The 21,874-nt window shown below is 46.3% G+C and overlaps 3 protein-coding genes and 1 pseudogene across 5 annotated transcripts in view; 1 reads left to right on the plus strand and 3 right to left on the minus strand.

Moving 5' to 3' along the window:
• LOC144697934 (uncharacterized) overlaps window positions 1–20,011 on the minus strand; it is a 43,969-nt gene extending 23,958 nt beyond the window's left edge. The window contains exons 1-3 of the mRNA XM_078569894.1: window positions 19,936–20,011; window positions 11,326–11,488; window positions 1,678–2,179 (exon numbers count right to left, since the gene is read on the minus strand). Coding sequence (XP_078426020.1) covers window positions 1,678–2,179; window positions 11,326–11,488; window positions 19,936–20,011 — 741 coding nt within the window. The remainder of the gene's footprint in view (window positions 1–1,677; window positions 2,180–11,325; window positions 11,489–19,935) is intronic.
• LOC144697301 (uncharacterized) overlaps window positions 1–21,655 on the minus strand; it is a 273,518-nt gene extending 251,863 nt beyond the window's left edge. Inside the window, exon 1 of the mRNA XM_078569268.1 lies at window positions 21,585–21,655. The gene's annotated coding sequence lies outside the window, so the exon portion shown is untranslated. The remainder of the gene's footprint in view (window positions 1–21,584) is intronic.
• The window catches only part of LOC144697407 (uncharacterized), a 456,361-nt pseudogene that overhangs the window by 383,223 nt on the left and 51,264 nt on the right, over window positions 1–21,874 (minus strand). The gene's annotated exons all lie outside the window — the stretch shown is intronic.
• LOC144696981 (uncharacterized) overlaps window positions 1–21,874 on the plus strand; it is a 159,756-nt gene that overhangs the window by 29,060 nt on the left and 108,822 nt on the right. The gene's annotated exons all lie outside the window — the stretch shown is intronic.

Below are 21,874 nucleotides of genomic sequence, written 5' to 3' on the forward strand. Positions count from 1 at the left end.
CAGGTAAGGACAGCAGATTTCCTTCTCTAAAGGACATTAATGAACCAGATGGGTTTTTACAACAATCGACAATGGTTTGTTTCATGGTCCAGATTTTTATTGAATTGAAATTTCACCATCTGCCGTGTCCGGATTCAAACCTGGATCCCCTGAGCATTACCCTGGGTGCTTGGATTCCCAGTCCAGTGACAATACCACTCGCAACCGCCTCCCCTTATTTATATGGCTAATCCAGTTCAGTTTCTGGTCAATGATGACCCCTAGGATGTTGACAGGGAAGCTCAAAACTTATGCTCCTCTGAATGAAGACCTGACAGTGCTCGGTACCGGAGAAAATGGTGTTTCCATAACTCCCACTGCTGGTCTCTCTGTGGGTCCTCGAGGCAGGGACTGCTCACCAGGTATGGTCATCGTTATCTCTCTCCAGCGCCTCCTTCAGGACAGGGACTGCTCACCAGGTACAGTCACCGTTACCGCTCTCCAGCGCCTCCTTCAGGGCAGGGACAGGGACTGCTCACCAGGTACAATCATTGTTACCTCTCTCCAGAATCTCCTTCAGGACAGGGACAGGGACTGCTCACTAGGTACGGTCATCTTTACCCCTCTCCAGAGTCTCCTTCAGGACAGGGACAGGGACTGCTCACCAGGTACGGTCATCATTACCTCTCTCCAGCGCCTCCTTCAGGACAGGGACAGGTACTGCTCACCAGGTACGGTCATCACTACCTCTCTCCAGCGCCTCCTTCAGGGCAGAGACAGGGACTGCTCACCAGGTATGGTCATCATTACCTCTCTCCAGCGCCTCCTTCAGGACAGGGACTGCTCACCAGGTACGGTCATCGTTACCTCTCTCCAGCGCCTCCTTCAGGGCAGAGACAGGGACTGCTCACCAGGTACAGTCATTGTTACCTCTCTCCAGAGCCTGCTTCAGGACAGGGACAGGGACTGCTCACCAGGTACAGTCATCTTTACCTCTCTACAGAGTTTCATTCAGGACAGGGACAGGGACTGCTCACCAGGTACGGTCATCGTCACCTCTCTCCACAGCCTCCTTCAGGGCAGGGACTGCTCACCAGATACAGTCATCGTTACCTCTTTCCAGCGCCTCCTTCAGGACAGGGACAGGGAGCTCACCAGGTATGGTCATCATTACCTCTCTCCAGCGCCTCCTTCAGGACAGGGACTGCTCACCAGGTACGGTCATCATAACCTCTTTCCAGAGCCTCCTTTTCTGCCAGTTTTTTATGAGCTGCTTTCAGAGGTTTCTCCACACTGTGGTTCCTTCGATAACACCAATCTGTTTTATACATCGATGTCTCACTTGATGCCACCATGTTCGGAGATGTGTCCTTCTATCTCGGACTCTAGGCGTGGGATGTGGCTAGCAGACAGACTGTAGACACACTCTGGTATCTGCTAAACACTTGTTTATTAGTACTACCTCCAAACAGGTTACAGAGAATGCACATTGTTCCAAGGCATAATTCCAACCTCTCTCTCTCTCGCTCTCTCAGAGAGAGAGTCTAACATGTGACTGACTGATGTCAGTGGTACATCATTCACTATGTCATCCATTAGCATATCCCATCTGTTAACCCTTTCTACTACAGTTCGATCATGGATGTGATGAACAGCAGCAAGAACAGCAGAATCAAATTCCTATAATCACTTGTGAACCCACTGGTGCCTCAGCAGGTTGGATACCTGACTGAAGCCCTTCCCACACTCGGAGCAGGTGAATGGCCTCTCCCCGGTATGAACTCGCTGGTGTGTCAGAAGGTGGGATGAATCACTGAATCGCTTCCCACACTTGGAGCAGATGAAGGGCCTCTCCTCAGTGTGAACTCGTCGGTGTTTCTGCAGTGCAGATGAATCAGTGAATCCCTTCCCACATTCGGAGCAGGTGAAGGGCCTCTCCCCGGGGTGAACTCGTCGGTGCGTCAGCAGTTGGGATGACCGACTGAATCCCTTCCCACACACGGAGCAGGTGAATGGTCTCTTCCCAGTGTGAACTCGCTGATGTATCAGCAGGTAGGATGAATCAGTGAAACCCTTCCCATACTGAGAGCAGGTGAACGGCCTCTCCCCGGTGTGAACTCGCCTGTGTATCAGAAGGTGGGATGACTGACTGAATTCCTGCCCACACTCAGAGCAGGTGAACGGCCTCTCCCCAGTGTGTCTGTGTCGATGAGTTTCCAGTGCAGATGGGTTATGGAATCCCTTCCCACAGTCCCCACATGTCCACAGTTTCTCCATGGTGCGGGTGTCCTGGTGTCTCTCCAGGTTCAATGATCAGTTGAAGCCTCATCCACAGACAGTCTCTCCCGACTGTGAATGGTGCAATGGTATTTTGAGTCTGCGTTACTGGTTAAAGCTCTTTCCACAGTCAGAGCACAGAAACACTCTCACTCGGGTATGTGTGTCTCGGTGCTTTTCCAGTCCCAGTGATGTTAAAGCCTTATAAGCAGACAGAACAGACAAACACTTCTCCTTCCACATTCAAAGGCTGATGATATTCAGGTCCTAATAAATCAAGCGACTCTGTCAGATCTTGACATGACGATTGGTTTGAGATTTCTGTTGCAAATCCTCCCTTTCTAATATCCTGTAAAAGGAGTTTACAAAAGTCATCACTGTCAGTACAGGATAGAAATTCAGAACAGACAATTCTAGTTTCTGTGGATCATTCTTTCCTTTTTTACCCCAACAGTCATCCCAGACACTCTTCCTCCATTCTCACTCTACTGGGCCTAACATTCACCCTCCCAGTTCTCCTGAAGGTGCTGATTCATGCTGATGTACAGATCCATACATACAAACGCACAAACATACGAACATACGAATTAGGAGCAGGAGCTGGCCACTTGCCCCCTCAAGCTTGCTCCATATTCAATAAGATCATGACTGATCTGAATGTAACCTCAACCTCACATTACTGCCCACCCCCAATAACCTTTCACCCCCTTATTAATCAAGAATCTATCTAGCTGTGCATTAAAAATGTTTAAAGACTCTGCTTCCACTGCCTTTTGAGGAAGAGGGCTCCAAAGGCTCAACGCCCTCTGAGAGAAAAAATTTCTCCTCAGCTCTGTCTGAAATGAGCGACCCCTTATTTTTAAAGTGACCCCTAATACTAGATTCTCCCACAAGAGGAAACATCGTCTCCACATCCATCCTGCCAAGACCCCTCAGGATTTTAAAGGTTTCAATTAAGTCGCCTCTTACTCTTCTAAATTCCAGTGGATACAAGCCTAACCTGTCCAGCCTTTCCTCATAAAACAACCCACCCATTCCTGGTATTAGTCCCGTAAACTTTCTCTGAATTGCTTCTAAAACTTTTGCATCTTTCTTTAAATAAGGAGACCATCACTGTACACAGTACTCCAGATGTGATCTCACCAGTGCCCTGTACAACTGAAGCATAACCTCCCTACTTTTGTATTCAATTCCCCTCACAATAAATGATAACATTCCATTAGCTTTCCTAATTACTTGCTGTGCCTGAATATTACCTTTAGTGATTCATGCACGAGAACACCCAGATTCCTCTGAATTTCAGAGCTCTGCAATTTCTCACCATTTAGATTATATGCTCCTTTTTCATTCTTCCTGCCAAAATGAATGATTTCACATTTGCCCACATTATACTCCATTTACCTGATCTTTGCCCACTCACTTGACCTATATATGTCACTTTGTAGCCTCCTTACATCCTCTGTACAATTTACTTTCCTACCTATCTTTGTGTCATCAGCAAATCTAGCCACCATTCTTTTGGTCCCTTTATCCAATTCATTTATATAAATTGTAAAAAGTTGAGGCCCCAGCACTGATCCCTGTGGCACACCACTCGTCACATCCTGCCAACCAGAACAAAATTGGTTGAACATGATTTCAATTGAACAAAACCATGTCAACTCTGCTTGATTGCCTTGAATTTTTCTAAGTGCCCTGCTATAACATCTTTAATAATAGCGTCTAACATTTTCCCTGTGACAGATATAAAGTCACTGCTTCAAGTCATGGACACAGAGACCTGAAAATCTTTATGCAGGCTGCTAGCCTTATATATGTGTATATACTGGACCACAAATGTGTGCAATATACACTATATTACTTGATCAGAGATACAGAGGGGATGCATGGAAGAACATTATTTAGGAGCGAGTTGTAATGACCTCAAAATTGCTGCCTGTAAGGTTGCTGGAAGGGGAGATGATCAATGATGTCAACACAAAATTGTACGGTCACTTGAAGGAAATAAACTTACAGGGGAAGGGGGCCAACTGGATTATTATACAGAGAGTCGGCCATGGACTCGCATTGATGAATGGACTCCTTCTGTGCTGTAATGTCTCTATGACTGGAAATTTATAACGTAGCAACAATACAATATTAAAACACTAGAAATAATAATCAATTAAATGTATTACAGACCCATAAATAATATATCTAATATGTATCAAATAACAACACTAGGCATATCTCTGTCTTGTATTAATTTACTGTCCCTTTAAATGTCAGCCATCACCTGGGGAAACCACCCCTTTAACTGTGAACATGAAGAAAGTGACCATCATTTTAGCCAGACAAATAAATATGTCAAGCTGAGGAAGCAAAGGATGTTAATGTCTTTAAGAGAGAGAGAGAGACCTGGGCCAACATTTCCAGAGTCTGCACCCTCCCTGGATTCACTTCCTTACCCTTCAGTTCCTGCAAGTCAACAATTTGCCCCCAGAATGAGAAAAGAAATGGAAAGGGGGAGAAAAGAAAGTTTTACTCACAGATGTTGTACACAGGAGGAAATTTTAGTCTGTGAAACTCAATCTTCAATCACACAAAGTCCACGCTCTGACTGGTTGGAGGACAAGTGTCCTTCCGGTCCTCCAACTATTCCCATTGGTTAATCTCTTGCCTGAAGACAATGGGGAGGCGGAAGGGAAGGGGTGGGGCGGGGTGGTGGGATCGCCCCCCAGATGCGCCGATTCCCCCTCCCTTGGACATTCGCAGTCCCGGGCCTCCCGTCCACGCGGCGGATAGAGCGGTTTCCCCACCGCGGAGGATTCTGGGAGCTGCAGCCCCTATTACTCAGCCGGAGCCCAGTCTCCAAACTCCTAGGATTGGGATGGAAAGTGGGGTTGGGGGGGGCGCAGTGACCCCGCCCTGACACAAAGTACATGTGGGTAGTTACTGAATTTGATTGTGACGTCCCCTTAGCAAAACAGTTTATTAACTTCAGGTGTCAAGATTTAGACGCTTGGGTGACATATTGGGGAGGGCAATTGGTGAGTGTGAAACTGAACCCGGGAGTCAGCACCTTCAGGGGAGGAGAACTGGGGGAAACGCAGGAGGGCGATAATAGGATGAATTAGTGTTAAGTTAAATATGGAGGAGGGAGTGTGTGGGGGACAGAGACTTATAGCTCGAGAGGGGGTGGGATAGTGGCATTGTCAGTGGACAGGTATTTCAGAGACCCTGGGTTATTCTCTGGGGACCCGAGTTCGAATGTCACCACGGCAGCTGGCAAAATTTGAATTCAACAAATACCTGGAGTTTAAGGTTTGATGATGACAGTGAAACCATTGCCAATTGTTGCAAAAACCCTTCTGATTCCATAAGGAAATCTGCTGTCCTTACCCAGTCTGGCCTACATGTGACTCTCGGCTCACAGCAATGCGGTTGAGTCATAAATGCCCTCTGAACAAGGGCAATTTGGTATGAGCCACCCACATCACAGAAACGACTGAGAAAAAGGGAGTGGGATGTTCTACGACATAATCTTGACCAACTTTATCAATTTCTGTTTCAAAATGATCCTTGGGACCTTGAACTTGAACCCACAATGGACTATGTCAGAGGTAAAGGCCATGCTGGGCTCAATTATAATGAAAATACAGCACAGAAACAGGACGTTTTGTTACATTGAAGGTGATATATTAATACAGGTTGTTGTTTTATTGAAGGCTGCCTCTTGAACTCCCTCACTGCACCCTAACTCCAAGACCCCTATGATGAACAGTCTGATCAACAATCTCATTCCCACAGCACAGCACAGCCCAGCCCAGCCATTCACAGTGAATCTCCTCTCCTCAGGCTCCCTTGTGACTCTGTCCCTGCTCTCTTACTGTGCTGAGTTGATGTGTGAACAAAGCATTTTTGTCTTCAGATTTTCACTCTGAAAGGTTTAATGCACCAGGAGACGATGAATAGGCTGGGTCACTTCACTCTTGGAAAGACAAGGCTGAGGGCTAATGGAGGTTTTTATAATTCTGAAAAGTTTTGATAGACACAGAGAATGTTTCCACTTGTCGGAGGGAGAGCAAAATCGGAGGCCATCAACATAAGATAGGGATTGATTAAGCTAATCGGGAATTCGGGAGAAACTTCTTTCCCAGAGAGTGGTGAGAATGTGGAACTCGCTACCACAGGGAATGGTGGAGGTGAATAACATAGATACATTTAAGGGGAAGCTGGGTAAACACATAGGGGAGAAATGAACATAAGGATTCACTGAGAGTGAGATGAGAAAGAATGAGATGAGGCTCAAGTGAAGTATAAACACTGGCATGGATTGGATGGGCTGAATGGCCTGTTTTTGTGCTGTATATTCAATGTAATTGAACCTGGTATTGCCTTTAACTCTGACATTGTCAATTCCGAGTTAAAGAGAAATAGTTCAACTCACAGAAGAACATTTCAGCTCATTGTTTCCAGTTATTGTCCAATCACTGCCTCTTGTCAGCCATGTGTCCGAGTGAGGAGCCAAGACATTCAACTCAACTACAAACATCTCATGTGATTTGCTCCAATATAACTTGAAGAGCAGATCTTTTGAAATGGACGGAAACTATTTAAATTTACTGGCTCCCAGTCACTTCCTAAAACAATTATTATTTATCAGCCAGCCTTTTTAATATTGGAGAGTCTGTTTCATCCAGCACAACGCAGCCCACTTTAATGGCAGCCCATCCGCCACCTTCAATACTCAGTCGCACCACCAGTGCCGTACATGTGGCTGCAGCGTGTACCATCTACAAGATGCACTGCATTGACTCACCGAAGCTCCTTCAACATCACCTTCCAAACCCACTACTTCTACCATCTCGAATAGCAACAGACACATGGGAACAGCATCTGTTGAGATTCCCCTCCGAGTGGCGCACCATCCTCACTTGGATCTCTATTGCTCAGGAAGAGAAGCGCGAGAGGTGCCGGGAGTTGAAGAGAAGCGCGAGAGGTGCCGGGAGTTGAAGGGAAGCGCGAGAGGTGCCGGGAGTTGAAGGGAAGCGCGAGAGGAGCCGGCAGTTGAAGGGAAGCGCGAGAGGAGCCGGCAGTTGAAGAAAAGTGCGAGGAGTCGGCAGCTGAAGAGAAGCGAGGGGAGCCGGTAGTTGAAAAGAAGCGCGAGAGGAGCCGGCAGATGAAGAGAAGCGAGAGGAGACGGCAGCTGAAGAGAAGCGCGAGAGGCGCCGGCAGATGAAGAGAAGCGCGAGAGGAGCCGGCAGTTGAAGGGAAGCACGAGTGACGCAGGTAGTTGAAGGGAAGCGCGAGAGGTGCCGGCAGATGAAGAGAAGCACGAGAGGAGCCGGCAAATTAAGAGAAGCCGGCAAATTAAGAGAAGCGCGAGAGACGCCGGCAGATGAAGAGAAGCGCGAGAGGAGCCGGCAGTTGAAGAGAAGCGCGAGAGACGCCGGTAGTTGAAGGGAAGCGCGAGAGGAGCCGGCAGCTGAAGAGAAGCGAGAGGAGCCGGCGGATGAAGAGAAGTGAGAGGAGCCGGCAGTTGAAGAGAAGCGCGAGAGACGCCGGCAGTTGAAGGGAAGCGCGAGAGGAGCCGGCAGTTGAAGGGAAGCGCGAGAGACGCCGGCAGTTGAAGGGAAGCGCGAGAGGAGCCGGGAGTTGAAGAGAAGCGCGAGAGGAATCGGGAGTTGAAGAGTCGCCAGCTGCAGATCCTGGAAGTCCCGCTTTCGGAGTTGAAGCGGCGGCTGGGAAGACTGGAGCATCCGCGAGGTGGAGAGTATCATGGATAGAAGGTATAGAGAGGGGAATGGCCTCTCAGGGGTAAGCAGCAACAGGCAAATTCGTTACATCACGGTTGGCTCTGCTGCACAGGGGAGGAGTAAAAAGTGTGGGAATGCAATAGTTATAGGGGATTCAATTGTAAGGGGAATAGATAGGCGTTTCTGTGGCCGCAAATGAGACTCCAGGATGGTATGTTGCCTCCCTGGTGCAAGGGTCAAGGATGTCTCAGAGCGGCTACAGGGCATTCTGAATGGGGAGGATGAACAGCCAGTGGTTGTGGTACACATTGCTACAAACGACAGAGGTATAATTCTTGAGTCCATTATGAAATATTTAATAGCTGCGCACGTGGAAAACAGTGGCAGAATCGGACAGAGTCAGCATGGATTTATGAAAGGGAAATCATGCTTGACAAATCTACTGGAATTTTTCTAGGATGTAACCAGTAGAGTTGATGAGGGGGAGCCAGTGGATGTGGTTTACTTGGACTTTCAGAAGGCTTTCGACAAAGTCCCACATAAGAGATTGGCGTGTAAAATTAAAGCGCATGGGATTGAGGGTCATGTATTGAGATGGATAGAAAACTGGTTGGCAGACAGGAAACAAAGAGTAGGAATAAACGGGTCTTTTTCCGAATGGCAGGCAGTGATTAGTGGGGTACCGCAGGGATCGGTGCTGGGACCCCGGTTATTCACAATACATATTAATGATTTAGATGAGGGAATTAAAAGTAATGTCTGCAAATTTGCAGATGACACAAAGCTGGGTGAGGGGGTGAGTTGTGAGAAGGATGCAGAGATGCTTCAGTGTGATTTGGACAAGCTGAGTGAGTGGTCAAATGCACGGCAGATGCAGTATAATGTGGATAAATGTGAGGTTATGCATTTTGGTAGCAAAAATAGGAAGGCAGATTATTATCTGAATGGGAATGTGCAATGAGACCTGGGTGTTCTTGTACACCAGTCGCTGAAGGTAAGCATACAGGTACAGCAGACGGTAAAGAAGGCAAATGGTATGTTGGCTTTCGTAGCCAGAGGATTCGAGTCCAGGAACAGGGATGTCTTGCTGCAATTGTATAGGACCTTGGTGAGATCATACCTGGAATATTGTATGCAGTTTTGGTCTCCTTATCTGAGGAAGGATGTTCTTTCTATAGAGGGAGTGCAGCAAAGGTTTACCCGACTGATTCCTGGGATGGCGGGGTTGACATATCAGGAGAGATTGAATCGTTTAAGATTATATTCACTGGAGTTCAGAAGAATGAGGGGGGATCTCATAGAAACCTATAAAATTCTAACAGGGCTAGACAGGGTAGCTGCAGGAAGGATGTTCCCAATGGTGGGGGAGTCCAGAACCAGGGGTCACAGTCTGAGGATATGGGGTAGGCCATTTGGGACTGAGATGAGGAGAAATTTCTTCACCCAGAGAGTGGTGAGCCTGTGGAATTCGTTACCACAGAAAGTAGTTGAGACCAAAACATTGTATGTTTTTAAGGAGTTAGATATAGCCCTTGGGGTGAAAGTGATCAAAGGGTATGGGGAGAAAGCGGGAGCAGGCTATTCAGTTGGATGATCAGCCATGATCATAATGAATGGTGGAGCGGGCTCGAGGGGCTGAATAGCCTTTTCCTGCTCCTCGTTTCGATATAAAAAAATGGATGAGGTCCTCAAAGCAGAATATAGGGAATTAGGAAGTAAGTTGAAAAGTTGGACCTCAAAGGCAGTGATCTCAGGATTACTACCAGTGCTCCATCCTCATCAGAGTAGGAATAGCAGGATATATCAGATGAATATGTGGCTGAAGGGATGGTGCAATGGGGGAGGGTTTCAGATTCCTGGGACATTGGGACCGGTTCTGGGCAATGTGGGACCAGTACAAACTGGCCGGGTTACACCTGGGCAGGACTGGGACTGATGTCCTAGGGGGAGCATTTGCCAGAGTGGCTGGGGAGGGTTTAAGCTAAAATGGTAGGGGGATCCTATGCAAGGAGTCAGGGGAGGGGGAATCAAGGACATGAACAAAAGACAGAAAGGGAAATTAGAAAAGTGATAGGCAGAGAAATCAAGGGCAAGAATCAAACAGGGCCTCAGTGAAAAATAGTGGGAATGGGACAAGTAATGTTAAAAAGACAAGCCTTAAGGCTTTGTGCCTTAATGCGAGGAGCATTTGCAATAAAGTGGATGAATTAAACACGCAAATAGATGTAAACAGGTATGATATAGTCGGGATTACGGAGACATGGCTGCAAGGTGACCAGGAATGGGAACTGAACATCCAGGGGTATTCAGTATTTAGGAAGGACAGACAAAAAGGAAAAGGTGGTGGATTTGCATTGCTGGTTAAAGAGGAAATTAATTAATAGTAAAGAAAGATATTAGCTCCAACGATGTGGAACCTGTATGGGTGGAGCTGAGAAACACTAAGGGTCAAAAAACGTTAGTGGGGGTTGTTTCTAAACCCCCAAACTATAGTGGTGATGTTGGGAATGGCATTAAACAGGAAATTAGAGACGCATGCAAGAAAGGAACATCTATAATTATGGGTGGCTTTAATCTGCATATAGATTGGGCAAATCAAATTAGTAACAATACCGTAGAGGAAGAATTCCTGGAGTGTATACGGGATGGTTTCCTGGGCCAATACGTTGAGGAACCAATGAGAGAACAGGCTAACCTGGACTAGGTATTTTGTAATGAGAAAGGAATAATTGGCAATTGAGGTGTGCGAGGCTCCTTGGGGATGAGCGACCATAATATGATAGAATTCTTCATCAAGATGGAGAGTGATGTAGTTGATTCTGAGACTAGGGTCCTGAATCTGAATAAAGGAAACTACAATGCTATGAGGCGCAAGTTGGCTATGATGGATTGGGAAACGTTTCTTAAAGGGATGAGCTCAGTCAGTCTCATACTCTCGCCTCTGAGTCTGAAGGTTATGGGTTCAAGTCCCACCCCAGAGACTCGAGTCCCCCATAATCCAGGGCTGGCACTCTTTCAGTCTTCAGCTGCCAGGATCCTAAACTCTGGAATTCCCTCCCTTAACCTCTCCACTTCTCTCTCCTCCTTTTAGACTCTGCTTAAAACCTACCTTTTCTTCTCTCACATCAAGGTCTTGATAAGCTGTGACCCCAAAACAAAGCTGATTTATTTGACATTTACCCAGAATATTAATCTCCAGCCCAGTTACAGGGGTTATTAAAATCAACAGAAACAAACCCCAACTGTCAGAATGAACATGGTTCAGTCCTGGTTGTGATTAGCAGCAGCAATAATAGCAGAATCCAGCCCCTGGAGTGAACAATGGACTCACTGGTGTGTCAGGAGCTGGGATGAGCGAGTGAATCCGTTCCCACACTCGGAACATTTAATCAGCCTCTCGCCTGTCTGAACCCACTGCTGGGCCAGCAGGCTGGCTGACTGAGTGACTCCATTCCCACATATGGAGCAGGTGAATGGCCTCTCCCCAGTGTGAGCTCACATATATGTAACCGAGCTGGATGAGGAAGTGAATCCCTTTCCTTCTCCTTCAATCTGACCCACGCCATCATGACCTGCATCATGGGTAGAACAAGGAGGCAGGTCCCGAATCCACCCCAGCCTGAATGTGGATCGAGCCGCATGCTATTGGCACCAATCTGGTCCGCACTCACCATCCAGGTGACTGAGCCGACCAGCCCCCATCCACCATAAGGAACAAGAGAAACATACACTGTTATGCGCAATTTACAGTCTGGAGCTATGGATAGTGATGGTCGCAGCTCCAATTTCTTTCCATCGTGTGGCTGAGCCGAAATCTGTCCCACTCTTACCACCTGTCATTGATGTGTATTGGAAGGTTTTACAAGTTGATGCTAAACCTGTTTGGCTGCATCGTGAAGACACTTTCCTTGGCCATCAAGTCCTGGACTGGGACTTGAACCGGGAGCTTCAGGCTCAGCGGCAGGGACACTACCCACTGCTCCACAAGACCTACCCCGGCACCCATTGCCCTCCCCAATATGTCACCAGCTGTCTATATCTTTACAGAAAGAGAGTCATATTCTACCCGAAACATTAACTCCGTTTCTCTCTTCACAGATGATTCCTGACCTGTTGAGTATCTCCAGCACTTTCTGTTTCTATTTCAGTCGAAGTGTTTGCACTCGAAACACCTGTTTTGCTAAGGGGGCGTCACAATCAAACCCAGTGACTACCCACATGTACTTTGTTTCCGGGCGGGGTCACTGCGCTCCCCACCCCACTTTCCATCCCAGTCCCAGGATTTTGGAGACTGGGCTCCGGATGAGTAATGGCGGCCGCAGCTCCCACAGTCCCCCGCGGTGGGGAAGCCGCTCTATCCACCGCGCGGGCGGGCGACCCGGGGCTGCGCATGTCCGAGGTGGAGGGTAAGTTGCCCATGTGCGGGGGAGAGCCCGCCCCTTCCCTTCATGCTGAGGGCTCCACCAATGGGAAAAGTTGGTGGACCGGATGAACTCTGGCCTTCCAGCCAATGAGAGCGTGGGCTTTGTGTGAATGAAGATTGAGCTTCACACAGACTAAATCTTCTTCCTGTGTCCAACATCTGTGAGTAAAACACTTTCTTTTCTCCCCCTTTCCATTTCTTTTCTCATTCTGGGGGTAACTTGTTGAATTGCAGGAACTGAAGGGGAAGGAAGTGAATCCAGGGAGGGTGCAGACTCTGGAAAGGTTGGCCCAGGTCTCTCTCTCTCTCTTAAAGACATTGACATTATTTGCTCCCTCAGATTGACACATTTAATTGTCTGGCTAAAAGGATGGTCTCTTTCCTAATGCTCACAATTAAAGGGGTGGTTTCCCCAGGAGATGGCTGACATTTAAGGGGGCAGGAAATTAATATAGGACAGAGATATGTCTGGTGTTGTTATATGGTACATATTAGACTTGATATTTATGGTTCAGGAATAAAGTACATTTATTATTATTTCTAGTCTTTTAATATATGTAGGTACGTACATATTCAATATATTTTTGGCTGTGTCTTCAAGTTCATTTATTATTTCTAGTCTTGTAATATAGTACTGGAGCTGCCTTATATATTTCCAGCCTTACATTCATTACAACACAGAAAGAGCCCATTTGGAAACTCAAGTCCAAGATCGTGACCACGCGCTAAATAAATAAAGTTCTTCCTCGCATTCCCCCTGTATCTCTCACCAGTAAATATACTTCTATGAGGATTTTCAAGTCATGAACAGGAATCAGTGACCATTCATTTTTTGATCAGCATGAATCGGCACCTTCAGGAGAATTGGGAGGGTGCACATTCGGTGCAGCAGAGTAAGAACGGAGGGAGAGTGTGTGGGATACAGATTGACAGCTTTTGGGAAATGAGAGAGGAAAGAATTCTCCATACAAAGTAGAATTGTTGTTTCTGAATTTCTGTCCTGTACTGACAGTGATGAATTTTGTAAACACCTTTTACAGAAGGGGATTTGCAGACAGAAATCTCAATGTAAACATCACATCAAGATCTAAGAGAGCAACCCATTTCATCAGGACCTGAATATCACCAGCCTTTGAATCCAGAAGGAGAAATGTTTGTCTGCTCTGTCAGCCTCAATCAGTTTTAAACGTCTGTGTGACTGGAAAAGCACCAAGACACACACACCCGAGTGAGAATGTTTCCAGTGCACTGACTGTGAAAAGGGCTTTCACCAGTTACACAGACTAAAAAAAAATCACCATTCACAGTGAGGAGAGACATTGTACATGTTCTGTGCATGGACGAGGCTTCAACTGACCGTTGGACCTGGAGAGACACAAAGACAGCTGCACCATGGAGAAACCATGGAAATGTGGGGACTGTGGGAAGGGATTCAGATGCCCATCTGAGCTGGAAATTCATAGACGCAGTCACACTGGGGAGAGGCCGTTCACCTGCTCTGTGGGTGGAAAGGGTTTCAGTCATTTATCCAACATAATGTCGCACAAACTAGTTCACACCGGTGAGAGATGGTTCACCTGCTCTGAGTGTGGGAAGAAATTCAGATCCCCATCTAAGCTGAAGATTCACCGATGCACTCACACCGGGGAGAGGCCATTCACCTGCTTTGAGTGTGGGAAGGGATTCAGTCAGTTATCAAACCTGCAGACACACCGGCGAGTTCACACTGGGGAGAGGCCATTCACCTGTTCTGCGTGTGGGAAGGGATTCAGTGATTCATCTGGCCTGCGGACAAATCAGCGAGTTCTCACTGGGGAGAGGCCGTACACCTGCTCTGAGTGTGAGAAGGGATTCAGAGATTCATGCAGCCTGCTGACTCACCAGCGAGTTCACACAGGGGAAAGGCCGTTCATCTGTCCTGTGTGCGGGAAGGGCTTCAATCAGTCAAGCAACCTCCTGCGACACCAGCGAGTTCAAAAATGATTACAGGAGTTGGATTCTGCTGTTATTGCTGCTGTTATTCACATCCAGGACTGAACCATGTTCATTCTGACACTTGGCAAAGTGGGAGGGTCGATGGGTTTCTTTCCGCTGGTCTGGCCGATCTCACGACTTTGCTTCCAGTGGGCTGATGCTCTTTGAGCCTGGGAGTGCACATTTCCACTGAAATGATCCACAAAAGCTGATGAAGTACATTTATTTTACCCTAGATAGTAAGTAATGATTTTCTTACGACTGGAGGTAAATCTAAAAGAAGTACATTTGTCTCTGTTCCATTGAGTCTACAGCACTGGGCCAGGCCAGTTGGCTCAATTGGTCTCTGTCAGTATTTATGCTCCACATGAGCCTCCACCCACCCCTCTTCTCCCCCCATCAGCACATCCTTCTATTCCTTTCTCCCTCATGTATGTATCTAGCTTCCCCTTAAATGTATTCATGCGATTCACCTCAACCACTCACTGTGGTAGCAAGTTCCACATTCTCACCACTTGCTGGGTAAAGAGGTTTCTCATGAAATCCCTATTGGTTTATTGATCCCCTTCACCATCTTTAAGACTTCCATCAGGTCACCCTTCAGCCTTCTCTTTTCTAGAGAAAAGCAGCCGCAGCCTTTCCTGATGGTTAAATGCTCTCAGTTCTGGAATTATTCTTGTGAATCTTTGTTGCCCCATCTCCAGTGCCCTTATTTCCTTTTTCTAAATGGAGATGACAAATGTTGACAGGACTCCCAGTGTAGTCTAACCATGGCTTGAAACAAGTTGAACATAACCTCCCTGCTTTTCAATTCTATCCCTCTAGAATGGAACCTATATCTGGGCCCCACACTTTTGGAGAGATGTGAAGTTCTTAGAGAGGGAGCAGAGGAGATTTACGAGAATGGCACCAGAGATGAGGGACTTCAGTTATTTGGAGAGATTGCAGCAGCTACAATTGTCCTCTTTAGATTATTGAATCATCAGGGAAGAAAATGGGGCCATTCCGTCTATCGAGTCCATGATAGCTCTATATAGAGCAAACCAGTCAGTCCCATTGCTTCGTGGTATCCCCGTAGTCTGGCAGCTTTATTTCCCTGTAATGCCCATCCAATTTCACTCATCTCCTCTGTTTCCACCACACCTAAAGGCAGCGAGTTCCAGGACATTACCACTCGCTGTGTAAAAATGTACTTCCTCACATCCCCCTGCATCTCCTGCCCAAAACCTTAAATCTGTGTCCCCCTCGTCCTTGTACCATCAGCGAATGGGAACAGCTTTTCTTTGTCCACCTTCTCTAACCCTGTCATAATCTTGTACACCTCTATCAAATCTCCCCTCAACCTCCTTTGCTCCAAGGAGAACAACCCCAGTTTGACATCAAAAATAAAATATGTTCATGCCTGACATCAAATGTGAATGTTGAATTTCTGTTTTGAAAATATTATGAATATATTGTACTGGACAGTAAAGGTATTGGAATAACTCACCTTGGGTATTGCTCAGTGGAATATGTCAACCTGGTAACCACCTACATTCTAGTGAAAGGCAAGAAAGTGGAGATCAGATGAATAATTTGACATCTTATCTTGGAAATATTTGTTTCCTTTCACAATGATTTTAAAAAAAAGAAAACCACATTTGACAGCCTGGCCAACACCTGAAATATCAGGACCATAACAGGGGGAGATAAGCAAAGGCAGACACCCACTTTGATCTTTTGATAAGCACACCTGAAAGTTCAGAATATGTGGAGTGACATTGGGATACCGGTGTGAGTGTGCAGATGTGATTTGTTACATGTGAAGACAATAGCACGTGTAAATTCATGGCGAAGTGGACTGAAGACTGGGTCCCAAACCATACACAGCTACTTGACAAACAGCCTGTCATTAAATGGTTAATGTGGCCAGGGGAATGAGACAACATTTTGACATCATCAAGGCACTGACACACACTCCAGAGAGAAACTGACTTTAAAACAGTCAGAATAGAATTAAACACACTGGTCATGGTCAAAAAATAAGTAAAATTGAAGTAACCGAGACAACATTTGGGTTGGGACAATTAAGGGCTTGGGAGAAATAATACTGAGTGAGAACTGTCCACAAGTCAGACAGGAGTAAGGAGAGAGCTGGAGAATCTTTTACATCCATGATTGATCTGTTGCTTGAAGCGTATGTCCTTATGTACTAGTAACCTAGAACTCACGGTGCTCCTTCAGGAGAAAAGATTGAGTAGGTGTTACCCCAGGTGGGGCCAGAACAGAACTGGAAAATAACGGAGTGAAATTGAGTGAGGGGTCAGAGAGAGAGTTCCGCTCCCCCTCAGGGTGTGGACTGTAAGAATCCTGGGGGACCCCCTACTTCGGGTTTTCTTGCTAATTAGTGAACACTAAATTAAAAACTATGACAGGCTGTGCATTGATTTCTAATTTGATTGTTACATTTATCCTGTTTTTATTCCTGTTGTGATTACTCTCTGAGTAAGGATGGTTGACAGGTGACAGGAAGGGAAATTGTGGTTTGGAATGCTGACTCCCTGTACCGGGGATGGAGTGTGGGAAGCCAATTGTTTGAGAGTTTGATGTGGTTTGGGCAGGTACAAATGGTTCAATGACAGGTTTTGTAATTGGTCCATTCAAATGTTAGCTCAGCAATGATTGGGTTAAATCAGTCTCCATAGACTTTGTGATGTAAAAAAGTATCAGAAGGGATTCCCCGAGCACAGAGATTTGTAGAGGTTTTACATATTGCATTGACTGGTGCCATGGCATCTGGGGCAGAGCAGGGAGCATTTACATGGAGATGGTGCTTCTACCCAGAGTGTAATGGTAATGCTGCTGCACTTTGATACTACTGCTCAGACATGAGCATGTGTCAGGTCTTATTTATACTAAATAAAATCTAACCACTGTCACCAATATGGGTTATCACTGTGAATCATTTCAGAGTTTGGGAAAAGGGTATAAACGGTTAATTGACTCCCTGAACCCCATTTTCTAACATCGCTGTTAGAAAATCTCATCTCCCCCTCTGGCTCCTTTGCCACTTACCTGAGAGGGACTCACTTTCTGTAAAAGAGCCTGCCAACCCCGCTCATCCACTTTCCCTGAAGTGCATAAATCTAATCATGAAAAGCCCAGAAAAATCAAATATTTTTACTGATATAAGTTTATTAATGAAACAGAACATGGTTAAAAACAGAAAATTACTTGAGGATCAAAGACAACCAGAGTAAAATGATGTGCACAATGTTCTGCACCCAAATGGTTTATCTTTAATTCATCTGTCCCCAGTTCACTGCCCTCTTTGTGGAACACCTCCGCTCAGTCCACAAGCATGACCCTGACCTTCCAGTTGCTGCCATTATAATTCACCACCTTGCTCTCATGCTCACATTTCTGTCCTCGGCCTGCTGCAATGTTCCCGAGAAGCCCAATACAAGCTGGACGAACAGCACTTCATCCTCCAATGAGGCACTTTACAGCCTCCTGGACTCAACATTGAGTTCAACAACTTCAGACCGTCAACTCTGTCCTCCATTTGGATCTATTTTTCGTGGCTGGGTTTGCTGCCAACGCGGGGCGTGCTCACTTGTACTGCTTCACGCCGTGACATCATTGTGAGTGATGGAGATCAGAACTCTACTCATTCCCCTAGCCTCAGTGTGATACTCATCCTCTCCAGTTAGTTTCTCCCTGTTTTTAAACCAATTTTGAACTCGCAGCAATCCTAATGAGAACTGAAACTGAAGAACAAAATTCAATGAACAATCCTAGAGAGTGGATTTTGGACAAAGAAGGGGCTATTTCATTCAGAACAAAATTCAATACCCATTTTTCCCTCGGTCACTTCCTTTAGCTTTCTCTGTTTCCATGGCGTATTTTCAGTTCTATTATATACAAACCCGGGCTGCTCACTCATCAATACCTGAAACATTTTACTATTCTCTGCACTGTCTGTTTCTTTTAACATAGAGTCAAATACAATCCACTGTTTTCTCTTCCACAATCTGTAACATATGTAGTTTTGTTAACAATAACAACGGAAATGTGTGGTTTTACTTTCCAATGTTTCTAATCGGGCTGCGTTTACTGCAGGTGCATCCGGCCAATGACGTTATTGGTGTTGAGCGCTCAGACGGACAAGTGCACATGTGCAGACGGGTATTGGTGGCCATCTTGTGCAGTCATCTTGTGCGGCCATCTTGCGTTGACAGGGAACAAGGTGTTTTTTAACCAAGTGCCAGTCTGGATCTCATTTTCATGATTTTTGCTTTCAGACAGAGCTGTCCCTTATTCTGCCATTAACACTTAGTCTAGGTGAATGCTTTGTTTCTTTATTACAACCATTACTATTCCTTTTACATGTGGTTCCATGATATTTTTGTCATTTAATCTCGCTCACCCTCAAACCAATCCCTGACTTTCCCTATTGTTCTACCTGACCGTCCCCCCTTTCTCAACAGCATCAAACCCATCATATTTATCCCTCTCTCTACTTCTGAAGAAGAGTCATATTGGACTCATATATGAAATCTGTTTCTCTCTCCACAGATGCTGCCAGACCATTCCAGCACTTTCTGTATTTATTTTAGATCAACCTGTAGTGGTAGAAAAACACTATTTACTATCCAAGATAAAATAAATCTATTTTGTCAGCTTTTGCAGATAATTTCAGCAGAAACGTGAATTCCAAGGCTCAAAGATCATCAGACCAATGGAAGCAAATTCATGAGACCGGCCAGTCCAGCAGAAAGAAACCCTCTGACCCTCCCACTTCACCAAGTGTCAGAATGAACATGGTTCAGTGCTGGATGAGATTAACAGCAGCAATAACAGCAGAATCCAAACCCTGTAATCACTTGTGAACTTGCTGGTGTCTCAGCAAGTGCGATGAGTGAGTGAATCCCTTCCCACACTGAGTGCAAATGAACAGCCTCTCCCCAGTGTGAACTCGCTGGTGTGTCTGCAAATTGGATGAATGAGTGAATCCCTTCCCACACTCAATGCAGGTGAACGGTTTCTGCCCGGTGTGAACTCGCTTGTGGGTCTGCACGCTGTATGAGTCAGTGAATCCCTTACTGCACTCGGCGCAGGTGAAGGGCATCTCCCCAGTGTGAATTCACTGGTGTGCCAGCAGGGTGGATGAAACAGTGAATCCCTTCCCACACTCAGAACAGGTGAATGGCCTCGCCCCACTGTGAACTCGCTGGTGTTTTCTAAGGTCAGATGAATTACTGAATCCCTTCCCACACTCAGAGCAGGTGAACGGCCTCTACCAGGTGTGAACTCGCTGGTGTGTCTGCAGATGGGTTGAAATACTGAATCCCTTCCCACACTCAGAACAGGTAAATGGCTTTTCCCCGGTGTGAACTCGCTGATGCCTCTGGAAGTTGGATGAATCACTGAATCTCACCCCACACTCAGAGCGGGTGAAGGGCCTCACCCCAGCGTGAACTCGCTGGTGAGTCCGCAGGGTGGAAGAAGCAGAGAATCCCTTCCCACACTCAGAGCAGGTGAACGGCCTCTCCCCGGTGTGACTGCGTCGATGCGTTTCCAGCTTCAATGGGGTTTTGAATCCCTTCCCACAGTCCCCACATTTCCACTGTTTCTCCATGGTGCGTGTGTGCTTGTGACTCTCCAGGTTCGACAATCAGTTGAAGCCTAGTCCACACACCGGACACGTACAGTTTCTCCCCGCTGAGAATGGCGATGTTTTTTCAGGCTGTGTAACTGGTTAAAGCTCTTTCCACAGTCAGTGCACTGGAACACTCTCACTTGGGTGTGTGTATCTCAGTGCTTTTCCAATCACACTGATGTTTAAAATCTTTTGAAGCAGGTAGAACAAACATTTCTCCTTCTAGATTCAAAGGCCAGTGATATTCAGGTCACGATGAATCAAGCAACTGTCAGATTTTGACGTTAAGTTTGATTTGAGATATCAGTCCACAAATCCTCCCTTTCTAATATCCTGTAAAAGGAGTTTAGAAAAGACACCACTATCAGTACAGGATAGAGATTCAGAACAATTTTAGTTTCTGTGGTGTACTCTCTCATTCCCCAAAAGCTGTAAGTCTCCTCAGCATGCACTCTCTCTACATTCCAACTCTGCTATACTCTCTCTCTATTCTCATTCTGCTGTATGTACAGCACCTAAAATGTGTCTAATGTACAGAACTCTTACATGATTAAGAGATACTTGGGGCTGTGAGGGAGAACTTTATTTTGACAGCAAGTGGTGATGATCTGTAACTCGCTGCCTATGAGGGTGGTGGAAGTGGAGGCAATCAATGATTTCAAAATGAAACTGGATGGACAATTGAAGGAAATAACCTTGCAGAGGAACGGGGACGTAGACGAGGATTGGGACTGTCTGGATTTCTCCACAGAGAGTCGGCATGGACTCAAATTACTGAATGGATTCCTTCTGTGCAGTAATGACTCTATGACTGGAAATATATAACGTAACTACACTAATATATATTAGGACTAGAAATAATAATAAATGTGCTTTACTACAGAACAATAAATACCACAAAATTAGACATATCTATGTCCTATATTACTATATTGTCTGGGGTGTGCAACTCCTCTGAAATTAAATAAGGGACACTTCAGCTGTGGGGCTGGAGGCATGGAGTAGGGGAGGCTGGAGACAGAGAGTGCTGGTTGTGGTGGGCTTGGGTTTCAATAAGGGGGGTAGGGAGGAGGGGTCTTGCAACGTATCTTGTTTAGTCAGAACATCATCTCTCTGCTGGCCAACTCGCTCACTTACCGCCCCACTTGAATTGCTCAAATTCACCCTGGAGACCCCTGGGATCAGTTTTCCACAGGCTGTCCTAGAAATATGGGACAAAAGGCAAAATAAGGAGCAATCCCTTAAAATGCAGGACAGTTAATCACCCTGAAATTGTCCCCTTAAATGTCAGCCATCTCCTGGGGAAACCACCCCTTTAATTGTGAACATTAAGAAAGAGATCATCCTTTTAGCCAGACAAATAAATGTGTCAAGCTGAGGGAGCAAAGGATGTCAATGTCTTTAAGAGAGAGAGAGAGAGACCTGGGCCAACCTTTCCAGAGTCTGAAACCTCCTGGATTCACTTCCTTTCCCTTCAGTTCCTGCAAGTCAACAATTTGCCCCCAGAATGAGAAAAGAAATGGAAAGGGGGAGAAAAGAGTGTTTTACTCACAGATGTTGGACACAGGAGGATGTTTTAGTCTGTGTAACGCTCGGTCTTCATTCACACCAAGCCCGCGCTCTGGTTGGCTGGAGGACCAGGTCCTTTTTGTCCTCCAACTCTCCCCATTGGTCACTCCCTCAACGTGAAGGTTACGGGGGGGTGGGGTGGGGGCTGTCACCCGCACATGCACAGCTTTCCCTCTCCCTTGAACATTCGCAGTCCCGGGACGCCCGTCCGCGCAGCAGATAGAGTGCTTTCCCCAGCGCGGGACATTGTGGAAGCTGCGGCCGCCATTACCC

Source organism: Cetorhinus maximus, chromosome 23 (genome assembly GCF_964194155.1).
Source record: "Cetorhinus maximus chromosome 23, sCetMax3.hap1.1, whole genome shotgun sequence".
NCBI classification, from domain to species: Eukaryota; Metazoa; Chordata; class Chondrichthyes; order Lamniformes; family Cetorhinidae; genus Cetorhinus; species Cetorhinus maximus.